At 44.3% G+C, this 27,400-nt stretch overlaps 3 protein-coding genes and 2 pseudogenes across 4 annotated transcripts; 2 read left to right on the top strand and 3 right to left on the bottom strand.

The window, feature by feature from the left end:
* On the top strand, positions 3,770-5,258 carry LOC8067037 (basic leucine zipper 63). Its single transcript, XM_021465433.1, has one exon. It carries the CDS (start codon positions 4,381-4,383, stop codon positions 5,074-5,076), a length of 696 nt encoding a protein of 231 aa, XP_021321108.1. The 5' UTR covers positions 3,770-4,380; the 3' UTR covers positions 5,077-5,258.
* On the top strand, positions 6,033-7,228 carry LOC110437333 (annotated as a pseudogene).
* On the bottom strand, positions 7,305-10,370 carry LOC8067038. 2 transcript variants are annotated; one of them, XM_021464437.1, is made up of 5 exons: positions 10,223-10,370; positions 10,062-10,129; positions 8,673-8,776; positions 7,795-7,842; positions 7,305-7,715 (listed from the first exon to the last, which is right to left on the bottom strand). In XM_021464437.1, the coding sequence occupies exons 1-5, from the start codon at positions 10,322-10,324 to the stop codon at positions 7,591-7,593; spliced, it is 447 nt and encodes a 148-aa protein (XP_021320112.1). In that variant the 5' UTR covers positions 10,325-10,370; the 3' UTR covers positions 7,305-7,590. The 2 variants fall into 2 exon arrangements, with proteins under 2 accessions (XP_021320112.1, XP_002445978.1); XM_002445933.2 differs by having other exon boundaries at positions 7,791-7,842.
* On the bottom strand, positions 8,786-9,611 carry LOC110436854 (annotated as a pseudogene).
* Positions 18,379-19,825, bottom strand: LOC8055373. The gene has a single exon (XM_002445934.2). The coding sequence runs from the start codon at positions 19,267-19,269 to the stop codon at positions 18,730-18,732; it is 540 nt and encodes a 179-aa protein (XP_002445979.1). The 5' UTR covers positions 19,270-19,825; the 3' UTR covers positions 18,379-18,729.

Consider the following 27,400-nt stretch of genomic DNA (forward strand, 5'->3'; position numbering starts at 1 on the left):
ATACTATATTATTTTATAATAATCATGTCTGGTTTGTTTCTTTTTATACATCTATTTCTAATACATCTACTAATATGTCTTGTTTGTTTTTTTAATTGTAGGTGATTGAACAAAGATGGCGGGAGGCAGTGGGCCAAGGAACGTGAACTCGAGGTACCAGAGGCCACGTGAGGATGCTAGAGAGAACTCGTCGGATGAGAGGAGGCAGAGGCTTAGGAGGAGCAGCAGCGGCAGCGGTAGCGGCAGCAGGAGGGGTCGGCCTCCTCTAGCCAGGCCGCGCCCCGTGCCGGAGGAGGTGTGCCGTACCACGGACTCCTCGGGGGATGACCAGGTTGGGGCGACAGACGACGAGGGAGACGCACTGGAGGACGGCGAGGGAGACGCACTGGAGGACGGCGAGGGAGACGCACTGGAGGACGGCGAGACTGCAGGTGGTTCCACTGCCACTACTGCTGCCAAGCCCTACTTGCGAGGTCCCTCAAAACTCCCTGGGCCTCCGCTTCCTCCCCTACGCCCAGTGATTCGCCCCCAGGGGGACAGGTAACTAACTTTAGATTTAATCACAGCTACTTCATATAATGTCAGATAAACTAATAATGTTTGTTAATGACTTGTGTAGGCACTGGGAGGTTGTGTCGCCTGGTGACTCACGCAACCCCAACCACATCTTGGGGCTTGTGTGTAGGCACTATTACCCTGGCATTGTCACACACAAGGGGACTGTGGGGCCGGCCAAAACATGGGACCACTACAAATCTGCCCCCGACACAGATTATGGAGACAAGCAGGAGCGGGTCAGGAGAGAGTTTTGGGTAAGTCTTGTTTGCACAACTTTGATCAATACATCGTACTCATTTGACTTTTTTGACATGATGAATTGATACATTGTGTCTGTTTGCAGACTTTTTTCAAGTGTGAAGAGGGACAAGAGGAGAGGGCGGAGAAGAACTTGGTGAAATGTGCCAGGAAGCGCCTCTCTGACATGCACTATGAAGAGCGCATCACTTGCATCATCAAGTACTACGCCACGCGACTTGGTCAGAAAATCACCAAGGCACAGGCAAGACAAATGCTTCTCACCCGAGAGCAGTTCCTTGAGGTAAATGAAAATAATAATACTAATTCATTTTGAGATTAAGTATCTCTAATTGGTCATCTTATATCTCAAATTGTTTATGACATGCAGATGATTCCATGGTGGTGTGAGTCATATCGGGACTGCTGGGAGATGATTGTGGACAAGTGGTTCACAGAGGATTATATGCAGGAACATGAAGCCTGCCGGGAGCGTGCTTTGCAGGCGACAGGCCCCACACACCATCAAGGCAGCCGTAGCCTCGCCGCATACAAGCAAGCATGGGTACATAAATTCATTCTTAGTATTTTGATGCTTCATTCTGCATGTTTATTCTAATCATCTTGTTGTCTTTCTCACAGTCGGCGTCGCATGGTGGCCAGCCTTTGTCCACGTTCATGGCATATGGACTGGCCCGCAAGGGAAAGGCGACTTCCGATGCCACCTTCAACCCGGATGACCCGCCCGAGTCATACAGCAATCCGAGCTCCCACACCCGCATCAGTTCCTATGCATCGGAGGCAAGGTCGGTCCATGGGCCAGAGTGGGATCCGAGCACCGACGACATTGATGGGTCGATGGTTATGAGGATCGGACAAGGCAAGAAGCATGGACGGTACTGGCTTGGTGATGGCACCCTTGAGTCCAGCTCTGTTCCCACCCTCTCCCAGATCCGAGCAGAGACCCCGAGCGGAGGCCCAGCCATACGCCAACGGCCGTCTCCTTCACAGCAGCGGGTCGATGAACTTAAGGTTTCTCCCATTTAACTGTCCATACATTGATGTTTACATAACTTAGATGCCTTTGCACCACTAAAACAGATGGGTTGAAATATTGCAGGCCGAGAACGAGAGGATGGCTCAGGAGCTGCGGGACCTAGCGGCGAGGACCGAGCTCGCCGAGCGGGAAAGAGAGGCTGAGCGGGCCGAGCGCGAAAGACAAGCCAAGCAGCTAGCGGAGATTACGGCGTTTTTGCAGAGCTTTGGGCAAGTCAACGGTGTAGATGTGCCACAGTTCGCTCCACCGCCGCTACTTCTAGCTAGTCCTGTGAGTATGAAAACAAATTGCTTTGACTAGTGCTTTCATATTCTTTCATGACATAGAAGACTAAATTGACCACTCTCACACATGCAATCTCTTGTCCTTTATGTAGCCTCCGTCGGCGGGTTCAAATAACCCATCTCAGGCGCAAGCAGGCGACGGCGCTTTTCCTTCACCGGGCACTCAGTTTTCCCCCCACCTCTAGTTTGTTTCTCTTTTTCACGACTTGATGGACATGTGATGCACTGTGAACGACTATCGACTTGTGATGATGGATATTGGAACTATTATGTTTGCGATGTCGTGTATGCATGTGAGATCATGTGTTTGTGATGTGATATATATGCCGGATTGAGTTTGTGATGAAATGGATGTGTGATATGTTCTGTTGGTGATATAAATATGTGTTATATTATGTTTGTAAATACAGAAAATAAAAAAAATAAAAAAATAATAAAAATAAAGGCTTTGCCGGGTGCCCTAGCCCTGACTCCCGGCAAAGCTGGAAATCGCCAGGTTCGGTTTCCCAGATTTGCCGGGTGCCAGAGCTAGGGCACCCGGCAAAGAAAATCTGGGAAAAAAATAAAAAAATCTTTGCCGGGAGCCAAGGAGAAGACTCCCGGCAAAGAAATTATTAAAAAATAAATAAAAAAAGCTTTGCCGGGAGCCTGCCCAGTAAGCTCCCGGCAAAGAAATTATTGAAAAAGAAAATAAAAAAAGCTTTGCCGGGAGCCTGACCAGTAAGCTCCCGGCAAAGAAATTATGGGAAAAAAAATTAAAAATCTTTGCCGGGTGTCTCTGACACAGCTCCCGGCAAAGAAAGGACCGACGGAGCCGGCGCCGTGACGGTCAGTTTTCTTTGCCGGGGGCCGTGTTTACTCTCGGCAAAGTCTTTGCCGGGTGCCCGATAAAAAGCTCCCGGCAAAGAAATCTTTGCCGGCCAGATTTTTGCCGGAGGCTCTTTGCCGGGTGCAGCTCCCGGCAAAGGCTTTGCCGGGTGCAAAATAGCCTTTGCCGGGAGTGTCCGGCTCCCGGCAAATTGCCTGTTTCCTGTAGTGAACGTTACTCGCAACTTTTATTGGTGGACAAATTAAATGGCCATTGCTTCGCATACGACTCCTGGCCGCTACAATGAACAAGGACAGGACGCCACGTCCGATTAGCCAACTTTGATGTCACTATATATATATATGCCAGTCACCCTATATATAAAAATGATGTGCCTGTAAATAATAACAAATATATATAGTGCAAAGTAAGAATTACTTCATATATATGGTTAGGCTGCTGAATTGATGAAGTGTTTGTGCGTGTGCAAAAGCACAATCCGACGCCGTTTTCTTCCGATCCCAAGTTGCTCCACTAATAATGTTGCTAAATATTTTAGTGTCACAGTGCCTATCAACAAGCAAGCCAGGCAGCCAGCAAGTGGCTGTCTGTCTCTTGTGAATTTCACACCACTTCTCCCAGGCCCCAGCTGAAAAAGATTTCTGCATAAATTAGTAGATCATGCATGCAGCATGCAATAATCTATAATCGCGCGACAAGTTAATAAAAGTGGTAACCGAAAGCAATGCAAGAGAATACGAAAAGCCAGCCGAATCGGAGGTTTGGCATGAATATATCCAGAGTTAATTTCGCCTGGCTATAGCTAGCTGATCAAGTCAAGTCATATGCAAAAATATAATATCAAATTCCATCTAAATATTCTCTTTGGAAGACAGGATAAGAAGCGATCTATAGGAGATTAAGGATCTACAAATTTAAAACAGATGAAGTACTTGGAGATGCCAATTGCCAAGCCTCAAAAGCTCACCGGCCATATATATGCCCATATGCAAGCAGCAAGCTACCAAACTCTACTGGATCAACAAGATTCCCAAAACTAAAAGAGAAAATACATATATATAAACTAGCTAGCTCAATATAAATATAATATGGTGGACCAAACCAAAGTCTTCTCTCTGAGTCTCAGATGGGAATATGGGATAGAACACAGGACATAGCTAGAGAGAGAGAGAGAGAAAGAGAGAGAGCTTATTTCTCTCTCTCTTAGGTAAGCAAGCAAAAGCTACTGTGTGCCTCACTATAAAAGGCCCTCACCAACCCAGGCCTTCTTCTCCAGAGCACCAAGAGAGCAAGAGCAAGACATAGCAAGCTAGGTAGGTAGCTGACTTGGATCCACCAATATTCACAAGCAAGTACATCGTAATTAAGCACTAGCTAGCAAGGAAGAAGAGAGCAAGACAATTAAGAAGAGCAATATGTACCACCATCTCCATGGCGAGGTGGCCAGCCTCCGCTTCCTGTCCCCTCCGAGCGCCTCGCACCAGCACCACCACATGAACATGGCCTTGCCGCCTCCGGCCTACTTCCCGGCGCTGTCCTTGGAGCTGGAGTCGGCTCTCCAGGACGATGCTACTCTACTGACCATCATCGACGGCGGCGGCGACACGGCTTGTTTTGAGCTTGACACCATCGTCCGGGAAGCCGCAGCCCACCTCGCCGGCAACAATAATGGCTCGCCCAGCTTGTCGGGCTCGGGCTCCGACGGCGCGGGCAGAGACTACCACCAGCTGGGCGCTGTGACGATGACAACGACGGCGGCCGCCGACGAGGAGCGCCGGCGCCGGAGGATGGTGTCGAACCGGGAGTCGGCGCGGCGGTCGCGCATGCGCAAGCAGCGGCAGCTCAGCGAGCTGTGGGCGCAGGTCTCGCACCTCCGCGGCGCCAACCGCCGCCTCCTCGACGACCTCAACCGCGCGCTCAGGAGCTGCGCCGACGCCCGCCGCGAGAGCGCGCGCCTCAGGGACGAGAAGGCCGAGCTGGCCAACAAGCTCGACCAGCTGCTGCTGCTGCAGGCGGCCGCCGAGAAGGGCGCCCCTGCCGCCGCGTCGACCTCCAGTTGCTCATCGGAGGCGGAGCCACGCAGCAACAACACCAGCAGCACAAGCACCTGAATGATCGAATGCATTATCCAACCCAATTTTTAATCGTGAGGATAATTTATATATCGATATATAATAAGAAACATGTGTGATTAAGCATGCATAATTAATTAATTTAAGGCGAAGAGAGATGCACGGAGGCATGCATGCACCTTCAACCGATTCAATATTTGTACCAGTACCAGTTTTGTTTTTGTTTTTGAGAGTCACTGGTATTTTGGTATCTGTTCCTTACCTTACCTTAAGGATATACTCCCTCCGTCCTAAAAAAAGTGTCGTTTTAGGTTTTTGTGCCACAAGTTTGACTCGATTTGTAAAAAATATATGCAATATTTATATCTCTAAATAAATTTGTTAAAAAACTAGACTTAAAGATCTTTCCAATGATACTAATTATGTAATATAAATACTAATATTTTTTACTATATATTTAGTTAAAGTTATTTCTCGGGAAGCGAAAACGACACTTATTTTGGGACGGAGGGAGTATAAGTTAACGTGGATATCATGATTCATGATATTACAATTTTTTGAGTTGCGACTTGCAAACCTGTTAATGAAGTAACGGGACCCTATTTGGTAGAGCTGTCAGAAAAAATGCTTTTCTGAGAAGCCATACAAACGAAGAAAAAGCACGGTCAAAATAAATTGGTACGGTCTTATCTAGTTCTTGCGTTCCAGTACAAACGAGACTTGTGAGAAGAAGCATGAAAATGTGTTGTTTGATTTCTTGTTCCGGCTTGTTTTGGCCATAAGCTGTACCAAAAGGGCGAGGCTTCCCGTTTTTACTGTGTCGTTCGCGGTAGGCCAGTACAAGTCCGGCGTTTCAAACAAAAACCGTAAAACTGGCATGCAAGTACAGGAAGACTTGTCATAATTCAGTGCAACTGATGAGTGATGACACGGCTCCAACTTATATGTACTAATAATTGTTTATGTGTTAAATTTCCTGATTAAGTGGACTGCATATGCTGCTCTTAGTGTCAGATAATCGAGTAGCTTCTGCTATATTCTCAGAAGCAGAGCCTGATCATGCTGTATCAGTATCAAGTATCAGACAAGTTTCAGGATATGTATCAAACAATCTTGGTATATGAATATTGTAGCATCAAGATCTTGAACCGAACCAACAACATCCTATTCATTGAGATGCTTATCGCACAGGGTTCCAGGGAACCTTGAGTAAAAATTCAGTAACATGCATGCATGTGCTACAACACAAATATCTACACCTTTTAGGCATATAATTCCAATGCGAAAGAATGAAAATCGGACATCCAAAGGGAGGATAAAAAGGACTGCTCATTCATAATAAGGAAACATAAATAAGCGTGCCTTTAATTTATTCTCATACAAATGATGTTAGAGCCTCTGAAAGCGAGTAGACACCAGAGAACTTCTCTTGGAGGCATGGCATATGAGCTCATATACACAGTTTTCAGCTGCGAAGAATGCGCACGAACTCCAGGAACAGGCATTTCACAGCCAGGAACTCTTGACAGAGCAACAACCCACATAAAATCCAGTTGACCAGAAACGAGGAAAAAAATATAGATATCAACTGCAAGATTGTGTGGCTGCAGATAGGAACGGTTCCTGTGCATGAGCACTGAGATTCAGAGCAAAACAGATCTAGACCCTGAGGCCGCATCGCGAGTGCAAGTGAAGTGCGGCATCAGCTCAGGGTGTCCAAGGGTACGTGTGAACACGGGGGGTCAAAGGTAGCCCACCAGCGTGAGATGCTCACATCACAGGGCCCAAGCAACAGTGAACAGAAGGGCTGAGGGGCTGGGGCACTGGCTCACACCAGGCGCCCGGTGGAAGAAGCACCAATGCACCATCCACCATGCCATGTCTCACAGTGGTGCCCATGGAGCTTTCCTTATAGCAGGAAGAAACAACTGGAAAGTACAAGAGGGCTGAGCACTTCAACAAACTGTCCCTCCCAGTCCCAGGAGGCGTCTTACCTGCAACACCACAGTTGCATGAAGATAAGAGTAGCTGATGAAGTTCAGGTGTTGGTGTGTTCATCCATCTGCTGCTCATCATGATTCCAAGGGGGCACTTCGAGATTGCAAGCTGTAGCTTGCCATCGATGTTGCTGATGCATGGCAATAATTGGCATCAGAGTGCCGGGATGTTGGTACTGCAAACAGAATATTAGGAGACAGGATGCTAGTGCCCTACAAATTACGTCATTTCAGAAGAAAAGGAATCAGAAAATATGCAAAGATCATGGATATGACACCCGTATCAGGTAAAAAGTTGAAACATCCCTGTGCAGGAATAATATCAATATCAGTGTACTTCCATAGATGTAGGCCTGTAAACATGTCTACAAAACAAATTTTGCCTTTGGTTCAAAACTGTATAAGGTTAACTTGGTCCCGTTAAAAATATACAAGCTCCAGGTCACTGATTTTAAGGATAACAGATAGAAGTTAGTGATGCAAACTACTGGATTCTTATCCGTTGGGTGGTCATAATGGATAGTTGCCACATGCCAGGAGTTAGATATTTCTTCAGCTAAATGAGGTGCTTAATCATTTGACATGGCTTCACCAGCCAGAGATGGAGAAATGTCCTTCTCAGTTGAGCTCTTTTCTTGGCAAAAATTTGCTGGATCTGCAAACAACCTTGTAAATGGCCACCTGAAAAAAAAACAAATGGTTGCTGTAGTGAAACTTTAGATCAGCACTCCAAGAAGCAAATTAAGAGAACACCACCTGCTTAGCCGGATGGTCTTGGACCCTATAACAATTTCTTCAAACACGTATCCTGTTCACAGCATGGTAAAAACAGTAAAGAGAATCAGAATTACACACATGATTGCATTGGCAGTATAGACCTTCCACTTGCAGTCAACTGATCAGTCAGCTTAAAAAGAAAAAAAAAGGAGAAAAAACAAGTTGGTTATCAAACTTCTTGTCTTTTTTGTACAAAGCACGGAAGGCAATCATAAATTCATTTCTTATGAAACTACAATATGACATAATGGTAAGGCATCAGGTTATTGATCAGCTAATAATGTGTGATCCATAGACTCATGCTATGATTATTAAGAATTTTGCAGTACTATTAGGCTTGGCCACTAAGGAAATATTGGATTTCAGTCTGCATATCATTAGTGTGTCAAGTTGTCAACTTACATTTCAGATTAGGAGAGTGGTATTTTTACATGTACTTGTTGGTAAGCGCCTTCAGATGTGCCTCAAGATTGATGCAAACATTTGAAATTCAAACCAATAAATACATACTGTTTTCAACTCATTGTAAATTGAAATGTCATTCCTCAACTGTCTCCTTATCACTTGGTTCCCTTTGGCTTCTCTATACACTTTACAGTATGAACTAGCCTTGGAAACAATGGATTTGTAGACTCCAGAAGATATTTTACTCATACCTAGTAAAATTTAGTACTAACACATTTCATTTTAATTCATTAAGTTAACTTCTTGATTCGAGATTAGCACATCCTGAAATATGATGAACTATATATCAACAGCAAATGCTGGATAACATAAATGACAGATTATATTGTCTGAAACAAAATAAGTGAAACAAATGTTCATCTTAATTTACCAGGCCATTCAGTTCTTACAAATTACCTTTTTCAAAAGTCTTGTTGGAAAAATATTTGGCCTTCAACCTTGCAGCAAGATTACCCTGATATTTTTTGGTTTTCTCTACATGCTCCAGGGTCTTTAGCTCTCTACGTAGAGTAATAAAAGAAAATTTAGAGTAAACTTTCATGGTTTCCACAGTGACCAAGGAACAGCTTAATTTGACAAGTAGAATACACAATTCACAACTAAAGGCATTAGATAAAAATGAGGTTGTAACAAAATGTAACAAATTATTGAAAAGATGTGTTATCAATAACAATCACTAAGTAGGGTCTACTATTTTTTCGATGAACACAAGGATCCATTGTCGATTTGTTAGGAAGAAAAATGGACCAGAAGACTTTAAGTTGAAAAAATAAGAATTGAGATGCCTTCCATGCGCCAAAAGCTTGTTTTGTAGTCCTAGGGGAACTAACATGATTTTTGACATAACCATAGGTTGCAGTAAAGGTATTCTTGTTTTGTACTATTGACAACTTGTGTAGCCATATGAACTCGCAAAGATGTATTCACTGCAATGCGCTGATAAAATTAACTGTCAAACCAGAAAGACCAAGCAATCCTCACATTACTATTGAAAAACAGAAATTATGTTGTCAACAGTTCCAGAACTGTTAGAACTCATTACTCATTAGTCAAAGCTTGCCATGGCCACCCAGTTCATCCATGGTAGATGAAAAGATTGCTATTCCGGCAGGAATGTTGGATAGGAAATACGAATACGGCTGCATCTCATATAAATATATTTTTTTTTCTTTTTAACGAACCACACAAGACATCTGACAGAAACGTCCTGGTCTTGGTCTCTTGGACACATTCCCACATTGGTCCTGGACACATGCAATGTAGTTTGCCAAACTCTGAGCTACAAAGAAAAGCAAACAAGAAACTCCAAGACCTAAATCATCTCAAAGTATTCATATACTACCTCCATCCCTTTTAAACTGTCGTTCTCGCTTTCCGAGAAATAATTTTGACTAAATTTATATAAACGAATATTAATATTTATGGTACATAATTAATACCATCAGATAGATTGTTGAATCTATTTTCATAATAAATTTAAATCTGGTCAAACTTAGCAGGCAAACCAATAACGACAAATATTTAGGAAGAGAGGGAGTACGTTAGGGACTACTCTCGTCGGTTGGCCGTATCACTTAAGCACCCACAATTGGGCACACGAGTGCATACAAAAAAAGTTGCAGGAACCCATCCTAGCAAGCAAGACTAGACAACAACATTCCGAAATGCGCTTAATTCGTGAACCCGGAACCAGTTAGGCAGTTCCCGATGTAGCTGCACAAGTCCTGAGCGACAATTGCACAAACACAGAGCACGAGAGAGGGGGAGCAAATGAGAGGGCCTTACGAGTAGTAGTCCGCAGACGGAAGCGGAGCCGTGGCCTCCGCCTCCTTCGCGGGCGGAGATCGGGAACCCTAGGTGATGAGGTCAGGTGAGCTGAGCCTGAGCGCGAGCTGAGTGGAGACCAGGGCCCGAGAGCGAGAGACAGAGAGAGAGGGAAGTGGTACCTCGACGGGTCCACGCTCCAGCGCCACGGTAGAGACCGTGCCCTGCGTCGCTCGCTGCGGCGGCGGCGCTCCGGCAGCGGGAGGCCACGGGGAGGACGGCATTTGGAAGAGGCCAAGAGGGAATGCTGCTGACCGATGACCAATGAAAGCGGACCTTGTCAATCTTTCTCTTATATAAAGGAGTGCCTCACAACTGATTTATATCAAAAGATAATCAAAAGTCATATAATAAGACATAAAATAATCTCTAAAAGATAAGAGTAAATTCGTCTTCTTTCTTTTGATCGTTGTGCTTCCCGAAACTTAAAGATCGCACAAAAGAAATTAAGATCTATAGATATTCTTGCCAAACATTGACAAACCATTAGAGCACAGGTCTTATTAGTGAATGATGAAACAAAAAGAAAATGGTAGACATTCGCATTAAGTTCAATTTGGATAGATCATTTTAGATCAGAATGTATATGTATATGTATACGTATAATTTGAAATATTTTAGGTGGAACCATGGCAAATCAAATCCCTCGCACTAAAGGTACAATTGAATATCGACGAGCATAATTGCTTGGTGTATCATCGCTAGACGAGGGTCATAGGTTATGGGTCTAGGTCATAAGGAGATATGAAGGGCACGACCTAGTATATATTAGAATCAGACCATATATCTATCATTGCTAGATACAAGTTTTTTTAACTCGCATAAGTATAGGCCATAAATCTGGATTAAGTAAAAACAGGATGAAAGAAATTGTCCATTGTCAATTAGGAGGAAATGGACAAAAATAGAATAAAATTTTTACTCTTTAATTAATATTAGGTATATCTATAGATAAATAAGTATGTAATCAATGAAACTAAGGTATTCGCCAAGCATGTGACATGTATTTGTCTTATAGAGGTGCAATAAGCTACCTAATCTGGGGCATATATCAAATTCAATTGGACAAGTCCCATGAAGATTGTGCACAATATATAAGCAATGGATCCAACACTCTTGTACATGCCGAATAGATAAGTGTTTGAAAGTTACATACGCAGTAACAATGGTGAAGAAGCAATGAACAAAGATTCGTAGCACCCAAAACGTTTGTCTAGTATATAGCAATAAAAGTTGCAAACATCAGAGACGGTACTGGAGTTTGGTCCAACAAGGTGTGTGTTACAATTTACAAGGCCAAAGCCAAGTGCATTGTACACACAAGATGTTTCGGTGTACAAATTGGCAGTACACGCTAGTTTGTTACACCGAACAATGAACAGTGGAACTAGAGAATATAAAAGGTGGTGCTAAGTGTACATATTAGTATTCATAGTGGCTATCATAGGGATCCAATAGCTAGTTGGAGATCTTTGTTCATGTAAGGCGGTATGGTGTTTTGCAAAGTTTTTTCTTGTTGGATCATCCATTGCTTGCAATAAAACTAAACCACTGGATTGGAGAAAAAATGACTAATATGAGAGATTGAGCCTATAACCTCACCCCATATCTCTGAGTGTTTGAAGTTTAGGGAAGCTACATATACCCACGAAGAGAGAATAATACCCCAGGGTTGCTTCCAAGACAAAGGGTCGAGGAGTGCAATAATTTACTATAAGGATCATGTGCCATATGCATCATCATATATGGCTTTGGTGACTTAGATGACAACACAAACAGTAGAGCTAACATGTATGTTGAGATGTGTTAGACCAGTTAATATAGTTTCTTAGGATGCATGGTGGAAATCGATCAAAATCTAAGTTGCAATAGAGAATAAACAACAAAAAACACATGCACCGAATCACTTGGTTGGGAGCACATGATCATATTGTGGTGTCCAATGAAGTGCTCAAAGAAGACACTCACTAGATAATACAGTGATAAAAAGAACCACCCGACGGATTATCCAATGAACATCAGCAAGGGTGTTAGGTGAAGAAAATAAAGAAACTCAATGTCACAATATGATACGGTGTTGAGTAGAAGACCCTGGTGGATCAATAAACCTGGCAATAGCCAAAATCCACCTTACACGATGCCACCAGATGATATAGTGGTATTACCTAGCCAATCAGTGAATCATCCGATAAAATTGGGACCAATGCCAATGGGTGAAGTGGCAACAGTTGGCAGAAGAATATGGCCTCATCGGATGATATGGTGCAACATCTTTGGGACCCGACAGATTGTCCTATGGTGGACAAAAAGTTTCCAACAGATAGTTAGGGTGGATGGGTTGTGTGTTCCTAGTTGTTTTGTTATTGTAGTGGAAGTGCTCTAAGGATACTAGAAGATAGAGCAAGTGATCCTACACTCTATATACCTTCTTAAGTGCATAGATATCACTTGAGATCTTTGTTACTTTTCAGGGGCATCGACCCTCCAAACATTGTGTGGTGCGGTGATGGATGTGCAAGGATGAGGAACTTCTTCCTTCATGGAGAAGCGTTGTAGTCCTCAATTGTTCATGCTAAAAAGATACAAATACATAATACCTAGTACTCAATAAAAAATTAATGGATCCCAGTCATCTTTGGTTTTATTAAGTGCAACATCATTTATACATATAGTACACTGAGTATGAAAAGTTGAAAACTGACAATTAACCATGTCATATCAACCTTGCTTGCTTGCGGTGGCGAAGCTAGAGCAAATTAAAGGGGGTGCACTTAGCTTGTGGGTGCATAGAAATCTTTCGTGTGGGTGCATATATGGTAAAATTTTGGACCTAGTCACTGTTTTTATAAATTTTTGGGGTGCATTTGCACCCCCTAGTTAATACGTAGCTTCGCCCCTGCTTGCTTGTTGGTGAAGAATGGCTAGACCAACAAGGACAAGGTGTCGAGATCCAATAGAGCTAGACCGTGGAGTGGCTGCCACCTAGCGAACCGGCAAAGGGCAATGAGTCGAGGTAGATGTTGCAGGTGCAGAGAGCAAGCTACCGATCAAGAGGAAGGTCGAACCACATGAGCTAGAGCAGCCACGGCCAACTACACTCTCAGACCCTCCATAATGTGAGTGGTGTTACTGTTTATGCGTACAGAAGTGTCAGTGGTATCCAGTTAAATTTTGGGCTGCAGTGTGAGGAATCACTATGAAACCACTATGGGACCCACCATAAATTATGTAAAAGCTAATGTTAAGAGAGAAGCAAAGAAGGAAGAAATATTATTCTATTAACCTGGCACCGGTTGGAACCGACGCAACTACTTGCGTCGCTTCTCATTTTCCTGGAGCTGGCAGCACTAGTTGTAATATATGGAGTCACTCTTCTTTCATCTCTCTCCTATTCTAGCCCTACTCAAGCATCACGCTGTGGAGAGCCTCACTCGACTAGTGAAACTAGCCAGGGAGTAGTCGCCACGAGTCCAGGCCACCAACCTTCTCCTACCCGAAAGGCTAAAAGTGTTCCTCTCATCAGGCCAAACACTAAAGGCCTCAATGTGACAAAAAAAAAACCATAGTTTCTATTTACACCCTCAAGTGGATAAGGTTTCACTAGGTAGAAATAGTGGTAATATTGGAAAAGAAATCTAATTAATGGATTCACATAGAATTGATCGGTTCACAGATTTTGTACTAAACCAACCAATTCAATCGACTTTTAATGATCTAATTGCACAGATTTTTTTTCAAACGAATCTTACGTTCAATCTTTTACGGTTGGACTGATCTGATCCTATCCTAATAGCCTGAGAAATGCTCAGGTATGATTATCGGACCAAGCTTGTCACGTGGGAGTTGTGGTCAAATTTTGTACCCTATCGCTCATATTTTTTTTCTTAATATGCATTGAACTTCTTATTTAAAGGTGAATAATTGTTTGTAAAGTATTTTTTTATTATGACATATACAGTATTAGTTACATCCTCTATTCTAAATTATAGGTCCTTTGGAATACTCTAGGTACATAACTTTCGCTATGCACCTAAATAAATATATAACATATTTAGATATATATCATAAAAGTTTACGATATATTTAGATATATAACAAAAAGAGATGTTTTACAATAGTTGGCAAAGTACCATGGTATCTCCAAGTACTTTCATCTTCTTCTATTTTCTAAGTAATTAAATGAGAAATATATTATTGTAGGTATTTTAGTAATTAAGGGTGTGCCCTTCTCGAATTAGACGTGATGGGCCGACCTACCCTTTGCCTCCATGTCGCCCGTCGGCCCTTTGGCGAGTACATGACCGCGAAGAAAGGACCGAGTGCAACCCCCGTCGCCGCCTCTACCCCTCCCGACGCCACGCTCGCTGCCGTTTTGCCCCTTCGGCCACTAGCCCGCCCCCTCCTCTCCCCCTGGCCGGTTTAGGTCACAATAGACAGGAGCGGCACGACTGCTGCTCCCCTACCTTGTCACTATCGACAAGCATCCACTACAGTGCCCGCCCCAGTGGCAAGAGGTCGGCGCGCCCTGGCGTCCCGTCCCCTGGCCCTAGCCTCAGCCTCAGCCGGCCAGGCCCACCGACGCACCTGGGCCTAGCCTCGCTACCCCATGCGGTCTTGCAATAGATGGTGAGAGCCTGTTTCCCTATGCATTTTCTTATCAAGTTTTCCCAAAATCCCCTAACTTCTCTAATTTGTTAGGTAGTTGTTGTTTGATTTTTCTTTGATTTAGTTCAATTTGTGTATGCATTAAGAATTAGGGATGTATTGATCGATTATTTATGCATTATGTGATTTGGTTGTAGGATTTGTGAACTATGAAGAGGGCTGGAGACCACTTGTGCTCTTCTGATATTTTTTTAAACAATGTACAGGAAGAGATGGTCGATTTTGTGTTGCGTTTATGCTTGAGTACGAGGAAATTGTTTGCTAGCGAAGACGAAGGCTTTGCGTTTTATAACAAATATGCATTTGATAAATAGTTTAGTGTGAGAAAAAGCTATGTGGGACGATGCCAAAACTGAGTTCCTAAGGAAGTTTGTGTGCACTTGGCAAGGTTTCCGTATCGCCGCCGCGTCCATCAAGGTTACGCCTGGTCATGGCCGTGCTGGCTAGGACAGCACCCACCTGCCCCGCAGCTATCTATCAGGCAACAGCACCGCCATCGCGCCCACACCCCTTGGGGCCATGCCTGACCGCCGCCGCTCTCCACAGCCATAGGGTCGCGTCCGGCCGTGGCCTCACCTGCTGGCCGGCGGAGAGGCAACACTAGACCCAACCCAACAACAAGCGATGACGAGAATCGTATAATGAAAAAACATAAAAAATCTTATTTTTGCAACTAAAATGACCGATTTACTCTTATTCAAAAAAAAAAATAGATATGACTCCACGTATTTTGGTACCCATCTCATCTAATGCCGTACTATTCCCATCTATTTAGTACCTCCAAGTACTTTCTCCTATTTTTCTATCCTCTTATCTCGTCAACCCATATTATTCTCAACCATTGTAAAATTTCTCTAATAAAAACTAAAATTGTTTATTTATAAGAAAAACCAAAACCACTTACAAATTGGAATGGGTGAAGTCCGTTACAAAACCATCGTCGATCATTTCAAATCAAAACTCGGATTCACATAGGAAGTACGAGGTGATTTTGCACGTGTCCTTGGTCGTTTCCGACTCCACTTCAACTCCTCCACGTGACCAGCTGCCACTCAGCCCCGCCGCAGCGGCGCTCCTCTCGCCGCCGCCGCCCTTGCCCCTTCGGTCCCTCCCTTCGATGGTTCGCCCGTGCTTCTCGCTGGCTCCGCACCGTCACGGTCATCCTTCGTCCGCTCCGCCGACTGCTCGGGTAAGGAATAGCGGGTGATTTCTTTGTTTGGAATTTGGGAAGCAATCCACTAAGATCTCGGAATCCTCTCCACCTCTCTGTTTTTAAGAGAGATCTACGTACTAATTAGTCCACGGGAATGATTCGGTTGCTTAGTAATTATAATCCACGCAGTGTTCTGGAACTGAATCTGTAATTTTGTGTTTTCAAGCTAGTTGCTGCATGTTAATGACTTTGCATCTGAGATTTAGTGGTTGCAAATGTCACCATTTTGTTAGATGAAGAAGAACTCGGCATTGATTATGTTTTTTTGTCGTGCTTTCTCTAATTGAGCATGCTGTCCATTATAGAAAATTTTCACTAATTTAATTAATTAATTAAGCGGCAGGTCATGACAGTTTATACGTTAAGAAAAAGTTACAGGAAAAAAAGTTCGGAAACACCGGTGGTTCACCTTAATTCTGACTTGATGGGCAGGTTTATACACTCAAAGTCAAATATTATGATGTTCTGACGAATTGCAGGCTCATGACTTATTATGAGCTTCTTCATTTCTAAATGACGCTGACTGACAAGGGATGAGCTTTGTTGCCTCCTTTTAAAACTTCCTGTCCAACTTGCAGAGTTTGTGTTCAGGTGGTCCCTGTTCTTGTTCAATAGTAGTAGTAACTTCAAATCAAGATTCTGAACATTTTCTTTTACTTTCTGTTCAAGAAAATGTTCTTTTTGTTTCACGTATAAAAATATTGGCCGTATGGTCAGACAGTAGAACTGTAGAATATAAGATTATACACTTTTATATATAAATAGCATTGCAGTTCTGATGGATCTTTGTTTTCCTTTTCCATCTCTGAAAAATTGCTTGTTTTGTTTTTCTTTTCAGTTGGCCACTAGCAGTGTCGAGTGAATGTGACTACCAATTCCCATTTTTATCCTGTTCCTGAACCTGAAGAGAGACTGCCAAGCTCTTGCTGACATGCTTCTTGTTGAATGCTTCTGTTCCATTTCCAGCGATGAGGATGGCACCTTGCTGTTCAGAGTTCAGACTCCAGAGGCGTATCTTTGCCTGCATTATTATTCTTCCCACCCAGAACGACTATCTGAACGGTGCCAAGTCGCCTTTCGACACTTGCTGCTCTGGATTGAAAAGAATCATACATGGGAATAGCAGGTGATAGCTGGACTCCCTTGTGCATCTTCTTCTGTTGTCTGCGTGCTTTATCGGGCCGTGCAGACCCGCATCATACGTTTCTATGATCAAGTTCGTTCATGGAGAATTATTGGTGTGCGAGGCTTAATTGCAGCATGTTGCTGCCACCGCACATTAGGAGACGCAACCATACCTTGTTTAATTCTTGTATAAAGTCTAGCAGCTCATTGGCACCACTATGCAAGGAGAGTGGTGCAGAAAAGAGGTGCATTAGCTGTACTCGTGTTGTTCTTTTCATATATTCTTCTAGAACATGAGGCATGCATATTTTTATATACTTTTCTGTTGATTTGGTGTGGAGGAAAAAAGAAATACATACATAGGGATAGGGGGGATGTTTTGTTTTAGAGACATACTAATTAAACCAGCTTACATCATTGTAGGTTTTGGTTATGGCCATTAATTAGCTTGGCCTGAGTGATGGGCAAATCATTGTGTCCACCCTGTCTACAGCATGTGCAGCAATTGCTGCGTTGATGCTGCATGAGTGGTGTGGTTAGACAAATATTCCTCCATTCTGGAGTTTAGGCCACATAACACATTCCTCTGCCGCATTGTTATATAGGATATATAGGATACTACTCACCACATGCATGATAGATGGGCATGCAGGAGCAGCCATGCCAATGCCATGCATTGCCAACAAATGATCAGTTGGGTTGAGGCTACAATGCCATACCAAGGTCACCTGCTCTCAGCATCTGCTCGAGGAATGTGAGTTGGCAAGCTGTTGGCTCGGAAAGCTTGCAGCAGCTAGCAGCCTAGCATAGCAACGCTTGCCTGTGCTGTGATCGATATATACTACATGTTCCTGCTCCTTTATGTTTAGCTCAACTTAGGTAGTGATGATTGCTGGATATTATTCTTTACTGAGATGTTATATATGGTTGGAGATTTTGCTAGGAAGATAACATGTGAGCATGTGCACTCTTTTTCTTAACAATAGACACCTGTATTGTATTGTATTGTATTGTGACAACAGAATATGCACTGCACACACATTCCTGATATTCTAGATACGAGTACGAGTACTAGGGAAGCAGGTTTTTTTTTTCTTCTGTTTGCTGTCATATGGCCCATACTTCATCCATTCCAAAATAAATCAACTTGTGGCTAAGAAGTTGATTTATTTTGGAACAGAGGGAGTACACGATAACTTGGAACCCCCATCTGGTCAGTATATAGCTTATGAGTTAGAGCAGCATTCATTAATTAATATCTACAAACACAGAAGGAGATTTGCAAGCAACATTAAAAGCACAGGGCACTGAAGAACAACAATGACCAGAAGTTACAGTAGATTTTTTTTTTACATGGCAATGGCTAATGAACGAACCTACTACAGGTGGTCAACGAGGAGAGGAGGAGATGGCCATACGGAGAAGGCAAAAACAAGGGCCAAAAAAATAGCCTTCCCATTGATTGATCTATCTCCTCAGAATGAACGCGTGCTTGCTTGATGCTTCTTCTTCTTCTAACAACAAGCAAGGTTTCGAGCTCGACCAACAATGGCGAAAATTAAAGGAGGATTCATGCTACTGGTGTAGAGTGAATGAAACGAAGCTAGTAGTAATAATAGTATTGTTTTACCAGAGGAAGAAGCTTCTCCTTGAAGAGCCGCCGCCTCTCTTGCTGTGGCCTCGCCTTGATGAGTTGCCCTCTGCTCCTCCTCCTCCTCCATTGCCAGCAGCAGCTTTCTTGCGGGAGCTGGTGGCGAGCTTTGTGCGTGCGCCATCGTCCTCCTCCTGCTCCTTGCCATGACCATGATGATGCCCTCCATCGTCATCGTCATCATCTTTGCGGCGTTGTTGGTATTCCGGCGGTGACGACGATGGCGACGACTTCACTTTAGCTGGGCCGGTGGAGGCATCGGACGCGAGGGAGTCGTCGTCGTCGGCGTCGGCGTAATGTTGGTAGCCCTGCTGGTTGCCGCGGCTGATCATGTAGCCGTAGCCGTCGTCGACGCTGCTCCCTTGGCTGCCGCTGCTCTTGCCGCTGCCGGCAGCGTCGTCGCCGGCGTGGCCATGCATATGCATGGGCGAGGCAAGGTACATTGTCCAGCCGGACTCGCAGCTGTTGCAGCCCTCTCCGTCGTCCTCCCCGGTGATGTGAGAGGAGGACTCCATGGCGGTGGGATGGAGTGCGAAGATGGCCGATCGACGCAAGAGGCCTCAGGCCGAGAGAGAGAGAGAGAGAGCAGGATGGAGAAAGCAAGAGAGAGGGAGAAGCTGATGAGATGAGGGCGATGAGCAGCTTGAGACTTGGGAGGGAGAGGGAGAGGGAGAGGGGTATATTTATGCTTGCTCTGGGTGCCGCATCAATGCAAGGCTGAAGAAGCCATTGCTGCTTCCCTGGCGGCCTGTGGTGCTTCCTGGAGTTGGACACCCACGAGCACGAGCTTCTGATGAAGGGAACATTGAAGCCTCTGACACCCGGCCACCATCTTCGTCTTCGTCTTGGTCCTGGCCTTGGCCTTCTTCACTTCACAGGAGGCAGGAGAAGAGGAGACGACGGACGAGCGGGGAGGACCCCGGACTGGACTGGACTGGACACCGGGTAGGGTAGGGTAGGGTAGGGTAGGGCCGCGAGAAACGCCAAGACGTCGTCCTGTGTGTTGCTGGCGTTGGAGAGGAGGAAGAAGGGGAGAGAGAGGGGGTGGCGGCAGCAGGCAGGGCAGGGCAGTGTCCTTAAATGGGAAAGACAGGCTATCCCTCCCTCCAACTGTCTCTCATCATAAGGACCTGTTTAGTTCACCTCAAAAAGCAAAAAGTTTTCAAGATTTCCCATCACATCGAATCTTGCGGCACATACATGAAGCATTAAATATAAACGAAAGTAAAAACTAATTACACAGTTTAGCTGGAAATCGCGAGAGGAATCTTTTGGTCCTAGTTAGTCTATAATTGGATAATATTTGTCACAAACAAACAAAAAATGCTACAGTACCAAAATCCGAAATCTTTTCAGAACTAAACAAGGCCTAACTTTGCCGTCATTCTGTTCTCTGTCTTGTCACCAAGCCGCACCAGCCCCAGCCGTCTACTACAGGGCTCTTGCTCTGCTCTCCTCTGTTCAGCGTGACAGGGCTTCTGGTGCCCTGCCCTGCCCATGTGGGCGTCCAGCGTCCTGCCTCTGTTCCCGGCTCCGCTCCTCCCTCCTCCTCCTCCTCTGGCCGGGACAGCCGGACAGCGCAATGGCGATAAAATCTATCTTGTTTGCTTGTGTCTGTGAGACAAGACTGTCGGCGGTATAGGAGGAACTCCAACTGCAATCATGCATGATGAAGAGGAGAGGAGAGGAGAGGCCCTGCTAGCGAGTATTCTCAGTTGGGCTGAGGCCTGTCCAACTGCAGTGCAGTAGCCGATGCCCCCTGTGGCCCTGTTTGGATTAAGAGACTAATTTTAGGTCCAGATTAAAAAATTAGCCTACCCAAGCCTAGTGGTGTTTGATCCCTATTAGATGTTTTTTTTAGATAATACAATTAATCCCTATTATTTGATGTAATAACTGGATTTGGACTAGTGTGCCCTATAAATAGCCAAATGGACGGTACGTATAGTACCACAATACTATGCCTTAACAGATCCAAGAAAATGTTTAGGAAGGCCTAGACTGAATAGAGAGCTAGACCAACAAAGCTTCCATGGCTAAAACTTCTAGGCGAGGCTGGCCTAGCGTGTTCGTGCTAGCCCGAGCACTATAGGCCATTCGGGGCGGCGCCTCTCATCGAGTCATTGTTGTTGCGCCTCTCGCTCCGTCGTTGCCTCGCCGTGGAGTTGTGTTGCCTAGTTCATCATCACCATCCCGTGATGCTACATCGACCGTGTCGATTCTGCTCATGGAGTCACGCCTCCTTCGCCACAAGCAGGGCCATGCAGCCTCCACCACACGCTCTGTGGGGTCACGCCACCTACATCGGAAGAAGCAGCACCGCCTAGGTCAGGACGAGCTGCGTCGCCTACTTTAGGACGTGAGAAAGAACGAGAGGGAGCGAGGAGTTAGGGTTTTTAGAGAATGGGTTCTTAGAGATGGCACTCTGCGATTCATCTGCTATGGTTTACTTGAGGACATCCAGTGACAAGGAAGATTCGGGTCGATATAGTGTCAGCCCATTTAGCCATGCTATGCTCGTGTCCGTAGCACTACGCCCGTGCCAACATGCATTGGCACTATGGATTTTAGTGTCATACCAGGCTAAGTTTATACTTTTTTCGGGCCGTTAATAGGATCACCCAACGGGCCTATTACCTAGCATAAGCCACTTTTCGTGACTCTCGGTGCGTTTGGTTCTCTTATCACATGATGCCAGAAAAAGTTATATGCTTGGTTAATGAAATAGTTATAGCAGCTACGACTTTTCATAATTTTTTTTTGAGTGTGACAAGTGTGGCAGCCAAAATCATAGTCGCACCTTAGGCAGTCGCGGTGGCGGTGGCATGCTCTGGCCGACAAGCAAGCACACCCTCAGTTTCCGATATATGGCCTTTGTGTAGATGTAATTTTTTTTGGATTTTGACATTGTAGCACTTTTGTTTGTATTTGACAAACATTGTCCAATCATGAACTAATTAGGCTTAAAACATTCGTCTCGCGATTTACAGGTAAACTGTGTAATAAGTTATTTTTTATCTATATTTAATGCTCCATGCATGTGTCTTAAGATTCGATGTGATGGAGAATCCTGTAAACTTTTGGGGTTTTGAGTACATCGTTTCTTTGGATTTCGCTACTGTAGTATTTTTGTTTTTATTTAATAATTATTATCTAATCATAGACTAATTATGTTCAAAAGATTCGTCTCATAAATTACAGGTAATCTTTATTTTTATCTATATTTAATGCTTCATGTATGTGCCACAAGATTCAATGTGATGGAGAATCTTAAAAAATTTTGACAACTAAACGAGGCCTTACCTGACCGAGATTTGTGGTGGAGGGAAGGAAAGATGAGCGTAGCTCCATTTCCGGCGGGCTGGGAGATTTGAAAAATGAAATGTACGAATATAGCCATAGCCATAGCCTATAGCCTGATGGGTGATATAGCGCATGGGCATGCTGGTGAAAGGTTCCTTGAACTCTCATGCGCACCTCATCTCCGAACTGCTCACCTGTCATTCAGACATGCGCTTTGGTCGAACTGTGACACGGTCCATCCCATCCATTGGCAATGCAGCGTGTGCATATGTGTGCGTGGCAGCCACAGTGACGGACGGGCGCCGCGCGCTGTGCTGTGCACGTGCACGGAGGGAGACGGACGGCACAGTGCAAGTGCTCGTTCGCCTCGTCGCCCTGTCCCCGTCACTGCAGACTCCATTGTATGGATATGGATATGGATGCACATGCCGACTGCAGTGACGGACGACGCAGAGCAACGACTGTCCATCGGCGGTCCAATCCGCCAGCACGTGCGCGCCTCTGGGTCTCGCCTGCGTCGTCCCTGCCGCGGCCGGCCGGAACCGGAGAGCGCGGCCAATCACGCCGCGCGGGGCCACGGCTAGCTGGCGCGCATGCGGACACCCGCACAGGCAGCCGGAGCTGCCCGGCCGGCGTCGCGTCGCTCACAGGCCGGCCAGGATCACATGCATGCATGCATGGCGTCATGGTGGGCGGACGGGACGACGGCGGGCGGGGTGGCAGTGGCAGTGGCACGCGCACCGGGGGCCCAGAGCCCGCTAACGCGTCGACGTCGGCCATGCAACACACCGACGGGGACATGCCTGCCTGCCTCCTGCTTCCTGGAGAGGAGATGATGCCTTCCTTCCATTTCCATGTGTCCGCCCCGCCCGCCGGCTGCCGGAGTGGGAAGCGCCGCCGCCGCCGCTGCTGCGACCACATGCCACATCCACCTGCCCTCTTTTGCTCTGCCGCCGTGGACGGCGTACCTTGCCGACTCAATCTCACCGAGTCACCGCTCCTACTACAATATACTATCAATCAACGGGCACATGGAACAAACTGGATGGCCGAGGGTAAAAAACTACAAAATTAAACCATCCTGTGTATTATATATATATATATATATATATATATGTTGCTACAAATTCCTTATTACTCTTGTATTGCCATACGAACAATGATGTATTTCAGAAATTCCACCGGATTTGGTGGCCAAGTGCATTATGATCAGTGTTCAGAATATGTCTGCGGAGACTCATCTGAATCCGAATCCGGCCCATTTAAGTATGAGGATAGCTCTCTAAATGGATACTCATAGTTCTTCTCTAGTGTAAGTTCTTCTCTGGTGTAACTAGATGAACTAAAAACCGCGGATATACATTTAGAACATTATCCCATCTTTAGGCCCGTTGCCCTTCTCTGTGTCATCCTGATACCTCGTTATCATTACCTATGTATAATTAAGCCTGTATATATAGAGTATAAAAATTTTACCGTCAACTCGGGGCACATGTCCCCGGCGTACGTACAATTAAACCGGAGATCAAGGTCAAGGCGACACGAAGTGCATTCTTTTCGTCGCCGCGCGTTCCGTGAGGTCAGGTAGCTGGGATCCAGTAGACTCACTGACTGACTGAAGCTGCTGCCAGTGTTACTTACCTAAGCAGCGAGTGGATTACCAACCTGCTCTAATACAAGTCATCACTGCGTTACTGTGTCCAAAAAAAATATAATAGCAGGGCAAGAAGACGGCAGAAGAAAGCTGACAAGGCCTGTCACGCCAATGCAACATGGTTGTTTATTGGTTTGGTTACTTTGAAATCAATCACAGGAACAACTCTCTCCTCTCTTTTTTTCTTCGCCTCTGTTAACAGTCCAGATTGATGCACTGATTGAACATTATACTATATACATGCATCAGAGCCTGTCATTTTGGCATGGATGTGTGACAACTGACATTGTTAGTTCTTCTTTCTCATAATAAACAAAAAAGATCGCCTGCATAAAACGAGGTCATTACTTCATGTCCAGTGTCAATGTCACAAAAGATTGCAATCGGAAAGATCCAGCAATGTGGGCAGCAGCAGCACCCCTACCTGAAGTCAACCACCGCGTTCCACCTTCTGAATTGTCCAAGTCCGGCCCATAACAACATGACAAGGAGAGATGCTTTTGATTAAAGGAGGAAAATGCTGTCCTCTAGTAGTCTCTGCATGCACCCTCTGCAAACAAACAGTAGAATTTCATGCTCCTGCATGCTCTATTTATTATATATCTCACAGAAAATCTCACATTTCTGGACACAATCCAAGATGCCCGTTCTTAATTACTCAGGAGAACTCAACCACCGTTTGTATCTGCTATGTTTGCCAAATTCTCTAGTTTTTTTTTTTCAATCAAAATGTTGTTCTCTTGCATCAAACCGAACCCCACTCATCAGTGTGTGTGTCAGTGATCCCTTGTTTATCTTTGAGTGAAGAACCTGCATACATGCATGCATGATTAAATTTGGAGGGCGTTGAGGTTTTACACATTACTAATACTCAAATGGATCGGAGGAATGAATTAAAGCAAAGATTCTCTGTCACCGCCGGCCTTAATTTCTCTTTTGCAGACAAGCACAAACTGCTGGCAATCCTTTCCAGCAGCTGCAGTTGTTGCAGCATGATCGGAAACCCAAACCTGCAAGGATGGCAGTTGAGGTGAGCTCGATTGCTACAGTACTTTATTAACACCATATATGCATGTGGATTAATTAAGCTGCTGGTGACATAAGAATCTTGAACAAGTAGTCGCACATTACCTGCCTGCTAAAGTTATCTTTTGATGGGTAGCCCATCAAACAAGGAAGCTTCACCAGGCAGGCAATCAGATACAGAGATATCAGCGTGAAGCCAGTGGCAGCATGCACACTAACATCTCATTTGGTTAATATAATGCTTGATGATAGGCTCTAGCTAGCTAGCACACTGTGATTTCTGTGTTTTTCCTATGTCCTTAGCTTGTTGCCGACAGCAAATGATGCAAGTTTAGGACAGCACACAGGAACAGCCTTGCAAAAAGGAAGAGCAGAGGAGAAAAGACTTGCACTATTGACTTGTTTAGTGTCTGATCATGCCATCCTGCTTCTAGCTTAGCTTGGTCCTGTCCTTTGTGGGTTTAGTTGGCTCAATTAGCCTTTTCATAAACTACCAAAAATATGTGGTTTAGACTTTAGACCCACTAAACTTCAAGGCACGCACCTTTCTACCTAATATAAGATGAACACTAGCTTATCCCATGTAAATTCAAGTACTGAACCTGAACATCCCACGTATAAACTTGCACAAACTTTTTTTTAGGATGGTGCAAAGCACGTCTTTCATTAAGCAGAAGAGCAGTTTTCGAATTGGATTGTATTTATGGTCTTGTTTCGCAAATGATAAAAGCATGATGATATGCTTACTTGATTTTCATCTTGCCATGTTAAATGCTTTGGATCGCGCTCTGCTCTCTTATAGTTCCTGCCTTTTTATCAGACACACCACAGGGCAGTTCTAAGTTCTAACCAATCTAGTTTCCATACGAATAAGAAGAAGAACAACCCTGGGTCCTACTATAGGATACGTAGGTTATGTTAGAATTAGTCTTGTTTCTCGAGTGGAAGTGAGAGGTTTGTGCCTGTTCACATGCATATGTAAATCTAGGAATCATGTGCTAGCTGCTCCAAGAGTCAAGTGCAGTAGTAGTAGATCAAGGTTAACGTGAACACTAGAAAGTATATGATTGTGCGAGCTAGTCACTCTAGCATCGAACCAACAACACGGTTGATTATTGGTTTCTTTTTTTAGAATGGCAAATGTATAGTAGGTGATTAAGAAGCAAAGTAACCCTGCTACTAGAGGAAGGGAGGATATTCAGAGACAGGCAGAGCGGCCGTCTCTGGCAAATGGTCACTATTAATGGTAAAAAAAAAGTTTCTTTGAACATTAAAACCTAGGACCATGTAACACTTCTCTACCACTAAACTACAGTCTCATTTGTGAGTATATATAGATAGCTATTATAACCATTTTGTAATTTTGTATTGAATATTTCAACCCCTAAAATTGCATGCTATAGCTATAGCTCTACTCACACAGTGCAAGGTTCATGTGGTTATCCTTTTCTTTTAAGTATATGTAAATGAGTCCCGGTGTGTGTGGGTACACATTCTGTTCAAGCATGTAACACAACGACATTATATATTATATAGATTCAATGTATCAACTCCGGAATATCAAATTATTATTAGTTTCATTACGACCAGACTGAGCATATGCTACGACGAAAGTCTGAAACTTCCATACATTTGAACAAGTAGGACTGAGTGCAAGCAGCCTAATGTGACGTCATGGATTATGTGGTATATGCATAAAGGCAAGTCTTCTCTCGATCATGCATTTTGTCAGATTAAGAAAGAGCATCATGGAGTAGAACACACCTACAGCCTTTTATAATGAGCTCCAGATCGAGATCTCTGCAAATCTTCCATGATCGAGCTCCAAACAACTTGCTGCGGCTGCGCCACTGTTCTTGATGCCTAGCTAGCAGTAGCAGGTGAAGATGGTATGTAGTAGACTAGAGATAGAGAATATATACTACCCTAGTATGTGCTTAACTAGGTCAAAGATTTACATACCATGCATTTATATATGTTGTTGGTTAGGACTATACGTGTTAGAATATGTGTAATAGCACTCACAATTCAGAAACTATCGTGGTTTCTATAGATATTAATTGCAGTGCCATCTAAGCATTTTACTGATGTGGCAAGAGAGTTATTGAAGAGAGAGAGCAAAAATCATAGAAACTGGGTCTAAGTTATAAACCATATCTACACAAAATCCAAGACATGAAGTGATATGGTTAGCTAAGAATGGAGAGAGAATGAATGTGATTGGATAAAAAGATATTCTATAGAAACTATCCATACATGTAGTTTCTAGCATTGGGAGTGACCTAAGATGTATATACCTGGAAACATGTTGGTTAATTATCAGCAGCTGTTAAATTAAATGTTCACATGACAAATATATATTTGTTTGCAGCAACATGTCGATGCTTTAGCCTTCTTAATTAAGCCCATGAGGTGTACGATATATGCTGCCGTATATACGGGTCTCTACACTAGGTGGCAGCATGACGTACGTATAGCGAGGAGTTCCTGACAACTGTGCCGTATAATCTTCGACTCTTGTCTACAGATAAGTAAAGCCAATATATTTATATATGTAGGGCTGTTTAGTTTACATCGTGTACTAGACAGCTATGGACTTTGTGAGTGCGGTTTTCCTGACCATTGTCGCGTAACAGTGGTACATTTACGTTATGTGTTCAAAT

The sequence above is a fragment of the Sorghum bicolor genome, chromosome 7, assembly GCF_000003195.3.
Source record: "Sorghum bicolor cultivar BTx623 chromosome 7, Sorghum_bicolor_NCBIv3, whole genome shotgun sequence".
In the NCBI taxonomy this organism is placed as follows: Eukaryota; Viridiplantae; Streptophyta; class Magnoliopsida; order Poales; family Poaceae; genus Sorghum; species Sorghum bicolor.